At 35.0% G+C, this 11,135-nt stretch overlaps 1 protein-coding gene across 1 annotated transcript; it reads right to left on the bottom strand.

Moving 5' to 3' along the window:
* Positions 1-265: 265 nt before the first annotated feature.
* On the bottom strand, positions 266-3,790 carry LOC131979646 (myeloid-associated differentiation marker homolog). The gene is made up of 2 exons (XM_059343705.1): positions 3,215-3,790; positions 266-1,333 (listed from the first exon to the last, which is right to left on the bottom strand). The coding sequence occupies exon 2, from the start codon at positions 1,292-1,294 to the stop codon at positions 401-403; it is 894 nt and encodes a 297-aa protein (XP_059199688.1). The 5' UTR covers positions 1,295-1,333; positions 3,215-3,790; the 3' UTR covers positions 266-400.
* Positions 3,791-11,135: the final 7,345 nt, after the last annotated feature.

Genomic DNA, 11,135 nt, shown 5'->3' with positions numbered 1-11,135 from the left:
GTAGTGACGTCGTCCTTATTTTAAGTGTCTTTTTTGGTTATTTTGTATCTTTTTTGGTCATTTTATGAGTTTTTTTTGTCTATTTGTGTCTTTTTTTGGCCATTTCACGTCTTTTTGGCATTTTGTGGTCATTTTGTGGTCAACTTGTGTCTTTTTTTTAGCCATTTTGCGTTGTTTTCTGTAATTTTGTGTCTTTTTAGGGTCATTTTATCTTCTTTTTTTTTTGTCAATTTGTGTCTTTTGTTGGCCATTTGCATCTTTTTTTTTTGTTTCAACATGCTTATTTCTAGATTTAACAATCTTAATTCAAGAAATCTTGTCAAGGTAAATTATCTGTCCATGCAGCAAGATCATTTCCCTCAGATTTAATATTTCTGCAGAATACATTTAACGTGTTACTTCATGTGAGACTTCTGTCACACAGCAGTTTGATAGAGAAAGCCAGATCGACGGTATAAGCCAGCAGAGTGATGGTGGCCACCACCGTCTCCATGACGACCACTTGTGCCGTCTTGTTGTCCATGTTCTGGTCCTTCAGCTGCAGGATCTTGGTGAAACAGATGACGGTGGCCAACATGTAGAGCAAGACCCCGAGCAGACTGAAGCCGGCCAGAAACCGGTCGAAAGGGAGACAACACCGTCCAGCAGAGTCTCCTAAAATCACCAGCAGCGTGAGCAGAGACGTGAGGACGCAGACGCCGTAGGAGACGCACGAGACCCACAGCTGCCAGCCGGGTGGACCCCCAGCCAGGGCTTGGACCTCCTCCACCACCAGGGGCACCATGTGGCAGCCCCCCCACACCTGGAGGATCTTCAGGAGCCCCGGCATGCTCCCCATGTAGCCCCGCTGCTCAGGAGCTCTGGAGCCCAGGACGTAGGACTCTGAGCTGTAGCACAGGAAGGTGAATCCGGACGCCACGGCGGCCGCCACGGAGCGCGCCGAGACCTCCTGGTGGTCCACGACCATCCACGGGAACACCACGGCGGCACTGAGGCACATGAGGGCCCCCAGGACCGCCGAGGTCACCGTCAGGTTCTTCCAGGAGATGGGGATGAGGCTGTGGAACTGGATGATGCTCAGGATGTGGATGAGGAGGGTGAGCGTGAAGAAGAAGCACCAGGTGAACATGCAGAAGATCTTGAAGGTGCTGAGGTGCTGCAGGTTCTTGTTGAGCTCTGAAGGATCCAGCGAGGCCACCAGGCTGAAGGTGGTGCAGCAGGAGAACACCTCCAGGGTCCGGACCAGGAACAGAGGGCTGAGGAAGTCTCGGGCCTCCAGCACGATCACAGGCATCGTCCCAGAGGAGGACCGGAGGATCCAGGATCAGGAAACCTCACAAAACAAGACAAACCAGTAGAAATATTAGGTGTGTTTTGGTTTATGGAGTCTTAAAGAACGATTTTGTCCATTTTTGAATCCTTTTCATGTCTTTTCATGTCTTTGTAAGTCATTTTGTGTCTTTTTATTTAATTTTGTGTCCGTTATTGTGTCTTTTTTTTGGTCATTTTGTGTCTATTTATGTGTCTTTTTTTGGTCATTTTGTGTCTTTTTAGTTATTTTGTGTCTTTTTGTGGTAATTTTGTCTCTTTTTTGGTCATTTTGTGTCTGTTTTAAGTCTTTTTTTGGTCATTTTGTGCCTTTTTTGGACATTTGTGTCTTTTTTGGTCATTTTGTGTCTGTCTTTGTGTCTTTTTTTAGTTATTTTGTGTCTTTTTTTAGTTATTTTTTGTCTTATTTTAGATATTTTGTGTCTTTTTTTTGGTAATTTTGTGTCATTTTTGCTAATTTTGTGTCTTTTTTTAGTCTTTTTGTGTCTTTTTATGGTCTGCTTTGTTTTTACGTCTGGATGTGATGAAGAAGCCATGCTTTGGTGCTTTTGGAGACCCCAGAGGGGTAAAAATAGCAAAATTATCTGCCAACGGAACAAGAAAATTCGGCTTGTCAAGACTTTACAAAAAAGTCAAGTTTACAAAAGTAAAGATGTCTAATCTCAAAAAACAAAAACAAATGACCAAAAATGACACTAAATGAACAAAAAAAAGATGTGAAATGTCCAAAAAAAGACACAAATTTACCAAAAATGTATGTAAGAATGACCACTAAAAAGACACAAATTGACAAAAAAGACACAAATTTACCAAAAATATATGTCATATCACAGGCATCGTCCCAGAGGAGGACCGGAGGGATCCAGTATCAGAAAACCTCACAAAAACAAGGAAACGAGTAGGAAAATAAGGTGTGTTTTGCTTAGAAATAGCAAAATTATCTGTCGATGGAACAAGAAAATTTGGCTTGTCAAGACTTTCCAAAACTAGTAAAGATATCTGATCTCAAAAAACAAAAACAAATGACCAAAAAAGACACAAATTTCCCAAAAAAGACATATAATGACCATTAAAAACACACCAAATGAACAAAAAAGATGTGAAATTTAAAAAAAAGAATAATCTCAAAAAACAAAAACAAATCCACTCAGTTTGACTAATACATTCCTACCAGAGACACTAAACTTTTCAGGACTGTAAGTTGTAAATTTACATGTGATACACTATAAGACGGTGTTTAAAACCCAGATCAAACAGTAAATCTGAGGGAAATGATCTTGCTGCATGGACAGATAATTTACCTTGACAAGATTTATTAAATTAAGATTATTAAATCTAGAAATAAGCATGTTGAACACTTAAAATAAGAAATTAACTGTTAAAACCAGATAAAGTAAAGCTGCCAGCAGTGATGAACTGGCCCGAGCAGAGTGACCTGATGATTATTTGGTTCTTACCAAGATAAAAAAAAACTTTAGATTTAGAAGTGTTGGATAATTTATCTTTATCCAAAAGAGACAAAATGACAAAAAAAAAAGACAGAAAATGACAGAAAATGACAAAAAAAAGACACAAAATTACTTTAAAAAAGACACAAAAAGACTAAAAAAAGACACAAAATTGCTTTAAAAAAAGGCACAAAATTACTAAAGAAAGACACAAAATTACTCAAAAAAGACACAAAATGACTTTATAGTTGTAAGTGTTGCTGAAACAGCTTTGTAACTGTTGATATTCTAGTTTCCAGCATGTATTTACTCAGTATAGGTCATGAAATCTCAGTAACAAGCTGTAATATTATTATTATTGAGATAATTAAGGACCAAAACACTTATCAGACAAAAAATAATCATAAATCCCTTTAATCTGAGATATTTCACCTTACTTAGATTTCAGTTTTTGCAGTGAAAAGAGACCAGGTATCCCAGATAAATTCCTCCAAATGAGTTTTAAAAATCCTCTCCTTCAACAGGGTCGATGCATCGTTTCCACAATATCCAGATAAAGTTGATTTGTGGAGAATAATCCACGGCAGCGTGACTTGAGCCTTCACCTGTTCTTCTTTTCTCTTCACCGGAGCTTCATCCTCTCTACAAACAGACTGAAACCTGATTGTGTTGGAAGATCTTTTGCAGCATTGTTGCAGTGAAACAGGCCTGGCCTACTTCCTGTCTGAGGTCGCAGCAGCTTTCAGTCTCACTGGAGCTACGAGCTGCAAATAACCACAATAAAAAACATATGCAAACAAGGTTATCTTCCTCCACCTCGATTCTCATGAAACTCTCTTCCCTTTTTAGCTTTTACTGCATGTGGGTGCACTAAAGGTTCTTCTGACTCAATATTCATTATTACCTCGTTACCACGGCGACCGCACAGCTGCACAAATTAAATGTGGTCACAGGTCGTACAAATGGAGAGAAGTCTTTGGGAATTTTAGGTCTTTTTTGGTCATTTTATGTCTTTTTTGGCCATTTTGCGTTTTTTTTTCTGTCATTTTGTGTCTTTTTAGGGTCACTTTGGTTTTTTTTGGTCAATTTGTGTCTTTTTTGGTCAATTTGTGTCTTTTTTGGTCAATTTCTGTATTTTTTGGTCAATTTCTGTCTTTGTTTTGGGCCATTTTACATCTGTTTTGGTCAATTTGTGGCCATTTCACATCTTTTTTTGGCCATTTTGCGTTTTTTTTTTCCCGTCATTTTGTGTCTTTTAGTGTCATTTTATTCTTTTTTTTGGGTCAATTTCTGTCTTTTTTGGCCATTTTGCATTTTTTTTCTGTCATTTTGTGTCTTTTTAGGGTCACTTTGGGGTTTTTTTGGTCAATTTCTGTCTTTTTTGGCCATTTCACATCTATTTTTGGCCATTTAGCATTTTTTTCTGTCATTTTGTGTCTTTTAGTATAATTTTATGTTTTTCTTTTGGTAAATTTCTGTCTTTTTGGTCATTTTGTGTCTTTTGTGATTTTGTCTGTTTAGGGTCATTTTATGGGTTTTTGTTGGTCGATTTGTGTCTTTTTCCTTTCTCTCTTTTTTTTTTTTTTTTAAATGAACACTTTTCCTCCACCTCGATTCTCATGAAACTCTCTTCCCTTTTTAGCTTTTACTGCATGTGGGTGCACTAAAGGTTCTTCTGACTCAATATTCATTATTACCTCGTTACCACGGCGACCTCACAGCTGCACAAATTAAATATGGTCACAGGTCGTACAAATGGAGAGAAGTCTTTGGGAATTTTAGGGTATTTTTAATTATTTTGTGTGTGTTTTGTAATTGTGCCTTATGTGGTCAATTTGTTTTTTTTTTTGGCCATTTCAGGTCTTTTTTGGTCATTTTATGTCTTTTTTGGCCATTTTGCATTTTTTTTCTGTCATTTTGTGTCTTTTTAGGGTCACTTTGGTTTTTTTTGGTCAATTTGTGTCTTTTTTGGTAAATTTCTGTCTTTTTTGGTCAATTTCTGTCTTTGTTTTGGGCCATTTTACATCTGTTTTGGTCAATTTGTGGCCATTTCACATCTTTTTTTGGCCATTTTGCGTTTTTTTTTTTCCGTCATTTTGTGTCTTTTAGTGTCATTTTATTCTTTTTTTTTGGTCAATTTCTGTCTTTTTTGGCCATTTTGCGGTTTTTTTCTGTCATTTTGTGTCTTTTTAGGGTCACTTTGGGTTTTTTTTTGGTCAATTTCTGTCTTTTTTGGCCATTTCACATCTATTTTTGGCCATTTAGCATTTTTTTCTGTCATTTTGTGTCTTTTAGTGTAATTTTATGGGTTTTTTTTTGTAAATTTCTGTCTTTTTGGTCATTTTGTGTCTTTTGTGATTTTGTCTTTTTAGGGTCATTTTATGGGTTTTTGTTGGTCGATTTGTGTCTTTTTCCTTTCTCTCTTTTTTTTTTTTTTTTAAATGAACACTTTTCCTCCACCTCGATTCTCATGAAACTCTCTTCCCTTTTTAGCTTTTACTGCATGTGGGTGCACTAAAGGTTCTTCTGACTCAATATTCATTATTACCTCGTTACCACGACGACCTCACAGCTGCACAAATTAAATATGGTCACAGGTCGTACAAATGGAGAGAAGTCTTTGGGAATTTTAGGGTATTTTTAATTATTTTGTGTGTGTTTTGTAATTGTGCCTTATGTGGTCAATTTGTATCTTTTTTGGCCATTTTGCTTTTTTTTTTGGCCATTTCACATCTTTTTTGGTCATTTTGTGTCTTTTTTTTTTGGCCATTTTGCTTTTTTTTCTGTCATTTTGTGTCTTTTTAGGGTCACTTTATGGGTTTTTCAGAATCCCCTTTATTAGAGTACAAGTACTTAGTACAGCGAAAATAGCCATCAACCCGTCCAAACGTATAAGAACACTTCCAAACAATATGACGGGCAGCATAGTCAGGCAGCCATCATCAATTTGTGTCTTTTTTGGTCAATTTTACATCTGTTTTGGTCAATTTGTGTCTTTTTTGGCTATTTCAAATCTTTTTTTGGCCATTTCACATCTTTTTTGGTCATTTTTTGGTCAATTTGTGTCTTTTTTGGCCATTTCACATCTCTTTTTGGCCATTTCACATCTTTTTTGGTCATTTTTTGGTCAATTTGTGTCTCTTTTTGGCCATTTTGCAGGGTTTTTTTCTGTCATTTTGTGTCTTTATAGGGTCACTTTAGGTTTTTTTGGTCAATTTGTGTCTTTTTTGGTCAATTTCTGTCTTTTTTTGGGCCATTTTGCGTTTTTTTTTTCTGTCAGTTTGTGTCTTTTAGTGTCATTTTATGTTTTTTTTGGTAAATTTCTGTCTTTTTGGTCATTTTGTGTCTTTTTAGGGTCATTTTATGGGTTTTTGTTGGTTGATTTGTGTCTTTTTTTCCTTTCTCTCTTTTTTTTTTTTTTTAAATGAACACTTTTCCTCCCACCCTTGATTCTCATGAAACGATGTCCCCTTTTTAACGTTTTACTGTGGGTGCAGTTCAGGTTCTTCTGACTCAATATTCATTATTACCTCGTTACCACATCGACCTCACAGCAGCAGGAGTAAAATAGGGTCACAGGTCGTTCTCTGAAGTTCTGTGTGGAGGTTTTATATGAAGGAGAGACGTGTTGATGTGTTGTAGAGTCTCAGGGAAGAGAGAGGAAGCTGCTACTGTAAAGAGACAAACCTGACAGTCATAAAAATGGACACAATAACAGAAAGAGAGAAAATAGAGAGAAGTCTTCAGGAATTTTAGGTTTTTTTTTTAAATTATTTTGTGTGTTTTTTGTCATTTTGTGTTGTTTTTGGCCATTTCATGTCTTTTTTTGTCATTTTGTGGTCAATTTGTGTCTTTTTCTGGCCATTTTGCATTTTTATCTGTCATTTTGTGTCTTCTTAGGATCATTTTATGGTTTTTTTGGGGGTTTTTTTGGGGGTCATTTTGTGTCTTTGAAGGGTCATTTTATGTTTGTTTTTTGTCAATTAGTGTCTTTTTGGCCATTTCACGTCTTTTCTGGTCATTCTGTGGTCAATTTGTGTCTTTTTTTTGCCTATTTTGCATTTTTATCTGTCATTTTGTGTCTTCTTAGGATCATTTTATGGTTTTTTTGGGGGTAAATTTGTATCTTTTTTGGTCATTTTATGATTTTTTTGGGGACAATTTGTGTCTTTTTCTGGCCATTTTGCGTTTTATTCTGTCATTTTGTGTCTTTGAAGGGTCATTTTATGGGTTTTTTTGTCAATTAGTGTCTTTTTGGCCATTTTGCGACTTTTCTGGTCATTCTGTGGTCAATTTGTGTCTTTTTTTGCCTATTTTGCATTTTTATCTGTCATTTTGTGTCTTCTTAGGATCATTTTATGGGGTTTTTTGGGGTAAATTTGTATCTTTTTTGGTCATTTTATGATTTTTTTGGGGACAATTTGTGTCTTTTTTTGGCCATTTTGCATTTATTTTTCTGTCATTTTGTGTCTTTTAAGGGTCATTTTATGCATTTATTTCTATGTGAACAAGAGCATAAAAAAGATCTGGACCAATCACTTTGCGTCTGTGTATGAACACACCTGCTCTGTGTTATAAATAGACGAGGATACATCAACTCCCTGGTGTCACACAGCTCAGCTTCACTAACTGTGATGTGACAGAAGGAGAAGACACACAACACAAAGACACACAACACAAAGACACACAACACAAAGACACACAACACAAAGACACACAGAGAAACTGACAACACGCACTCAGGGCACAATGTCTGGATCTGGATCCATTTTATTCCAAGGTTTATTTAAATAATCTCATATTTAACCATTTCTAAGTACTGTACCGTACAAAAAAATCCACTAAACTTATAACTATATTATGGGAATACATTTTATTTCCCTCACTACCAAACTGCATCCATGTTCCTTTACTGTTTTGTATTTTCCAAAATGATTTTAACATTATATATACGGCAACCATTTATTGATTATTTCAACCAGAACACATAGTCTGAGGGCAAGTTATAGTAGTGCTCTTAATAGAAGGAAATAACTTTTATTTTTTATCTTATTTTTATTTTATTTATTTATTTTTACTCCTGTATCTGTTTATTTATTTTATTTTATTTATTTATTTTTATTCCTGTCTCTGTTTATTTATTTATTTATTCAATTCATTTCATTAATTCATTTTATTTATTTTTATTTTATTTTATTTATTTATTTTTTATTCCTGTCTGTTTATTAATTTATTATTATTATTATTATTATTATTATTATTTTTATTTATTTTTATTTTATTTTATTAATATTTTCTTTTGAAGAGTGTATACATGTTTGGGCACATATATAGGTATAATCTTTTTTTTTTTTTTTTTTTACATCTGTCTACTTTTCATTTTGAGATACATAAGTTAATAAAACTTAAATTACCTTTTTATGTCAACGTGTACTTGTAAATGTGTTGGTGTCCGTAGTGTCTGATACGTTTTATGTTCAAAATGAGGAAAATCAATAAAAAGGAGTAAAAAAGAAAAACAAACAACATTATATATTACTCTGAAGTATATAACCTGCCAGTGGGGTTGAAAGGCAAAAAAAAAAAAATCACCATTATGCACCATTTATTCCTGCCAGAACCGGTAAAAACTGAATTTGGTCCTTAAATAAATTACGTGTGACGAATGCTATATCAAGAAAAAGTAACCAGATCTAAGTTTGAAATAAATTATTGATAAAAAATATTGATATTTCATCTAAATCACATGGCATGAATTACTGGACTCATGTGACATAAATTCAGTGGAACATGAACTGAACTGAGCTGTTTACACAGAGCAGAGGGAAGAGGACAAGAGAGGTTGAAAATAAAAATAAAATGCGTTTAATATGTATAGAATGTTGAGCTCTGTTTTTCCCCAATACTGATAACACTTGTGGGCACTTGGAAAATGTTGTTTATATCATTTTATTCAGTTTTTTGAAACACAGCAGGTTTCTGTTTCTTGAAGTTCTGAAGAACAAACAGCTGCTGTCAATCACATCAGCAGCCATTTCTGCATGTAAATAAATAAATAAACACTGCCCCTCTGTGGCAACAATATTAATTACAATTTCTTCAAGGTCTCATATATATATATGTGGTCTCATACTTGATTGTTGGACAGATTGAAGGCTGCCTGTAGTTGTGGTGGACAGCAGCAGAGGGGGAAATACTTCATGTTTTCCACAGAAACACAGCGGGAGGAAACCTTCAGTCTGCTCAGTACGTCTTTCCTGTAGAATACAATGAAATACCTTTGAATACTGACAGTTCATCTTAATGCAGACAAATACTTAATTTGTGTGTAGATTTTTTTTTATATAATCAATAATAGAAAAAAAACTGAATAGAACTGAATAGAACAAGGACACTTAAGAAGTTAAAAAGAGATCAGTTGGTAGGTAAGGTAAAGTGGCAAGATGATGATATGATGGTAATAATGTTATTGTGACTAGAAACTATATAATATATAAAAACTAGAAAATTTCCTCCTGGGAAATTCTGAAAGGGCCACGGGGGCTACTGCCGGTGTGTGTACACTATGATGAGATTCTTCAGAGATTTCAAACTATGCCCTTTAACCTCAAAATGTGTGTGTGTGTGTGTGTGTATATGTGTGTGTGTGAGAGTGTGTGAAACGTGTATCTGGAGGAGTGTGTGCGCTTACGCGTGCATTTGTGTGTGTGTGTGTGTGTAATTAAAATCACATAAAGTTACCTGTGTGTGTGTGTGTGCGCGTGTGTGTGTTTGAAGCATGTGTATGCATGTGTGAGGAGTGTGCGCGCTTACGCGCATGTGTGTGTGTATCTGTAACTGTAATCACATCAAAGATCAAAGGCAATCAACAGAATTAACTGACACCTGTTCCAGCTCAGTGACAGCAGCCAGAGGTGGACAGACTGGAATTTCTGGCCTCGAACAGAAAGCATTTTTGGCAAAACCATAATCTTCATAATCTCCAATCTCCATAATTTTCTATCAAGAAAAATGAAAAAATAGCTTCGTAAGAGCAATCTGAAAAACTGTTAAACGTGCTTTTCTACAGAAATCCTGTCCCATTCACTTCAATGCAAATTTTTGGGCAGGTTTTCGCGACTTATGTCACAAAAAATTCCCATTCCGTAGAGAAAAGTAATAGCACACCGATCCCGATCAAACCGCACGTTTTGATATATAATTTGTCGTATCGGGATGAAATTGCGTCCGGAAGAGGAAGAAGAAAAAATCCACAATATAACATTTATATATACATTATTCAACAAGGACGTCTTACTGGAATTATACACAAAAAAATAAAATAACTAGACAAATCTACTGAAATTAAGCTTCCTCATTTCTGTAAAAGACGACCACAAAGGACAGTTTAGTGAGAGACTCATCAGATGAGCCAACGGATAAAAAACATGTGTGAAACTTTGGTTCATGTGGTTTACTCAAACAAAACAAAACACAATGCTTCAATTCTTTGATTAAGCCTTCGTAAAGCTGATTTTAAAACGTATTTAGGGTTATTTTACCTCGTCTTTGGTAATTTTTGGTAAATTTTGCTTTTACTGAAGTAAAAGTACAAAAGTATCAGCATCAAAATGTACTTAAAGTATCAAAAGTAAAAAAAAGTTCTCGTCATGCAGAATGGACCCACTAAGACTTTTTTACATATTCTAAATATACATACATTTTTTGGTAATTCTGTGTCTTTTTTTTGTGGTAATTTTGTGTCCTACTTTAAGTACATTTTGATGCTGATACTTTTGTACTTTTACTTCAGTAAGTTTTGAATGCAGGACTTTTATTGTAGTGGAGTAATTTCACAGTGTGTATTAGTACTTTTACTGCAGTAAAGGATCTGAATACTTCTTCCACCACTAGAACAGGTGCATCATGCGACACAGAAAGTCTCGTATGTGTCTCTTGGGACGAATGTCACGGTTTTAAATTCACACCTGTGATTTGACTCTAAATATATGCAGAGCAATGTAGTAATGCAGCGTGGCATCTATTTCTATCTATCTTTTTAAAGGTTTAATTCTATTTAAGTAAGTAAGTAAGTAAGTAGGTATGTAAGTAAGTAAGTAAGTAAGTAAGTAGGTATGTAAGTAAGTAAGTAAGTAAGTAAGTAGGTAAGTAAGTAGGTAAGTAGGTAAGTAAGTAAGTAAGTAAGTATGTAAGTAAGTAAGTAGGTAAGTAAGTAAGTAAGTAAGTAAGTAAGTAAGTATGTAAGTAGGTAAGTAAGTAGGTATGTAAGTAAGTAAGTAAGTATGTAAGTAAGTAAGTATGTAAGTAAGTAAGAAAGTAGGTAAGTAGGTAAGTAAGTAAGTAAGTAAGTAAGTAAGT

This window comes from Centropristis striata, chromosome 1, assembly GCF_030273125.1.
Source record: "Centropristis striata isolate RG_2023a ecotype Rhode Island chromosome 1, C.striata_1.0, whole genome shotgun sequence".
NCBI classification, from domain to species: domain Eukaryota; kingdom Metazoa; phylum Chordata; class Actinopteri; order Perciformes; family Serranidae; genus Centropristis; species Centropristis striata.
The sequence above is the reverse complement of the archived record's forward strand: the minus strand, read 5'-3'. Positions and strand labels throughout refer to the sequence as shown.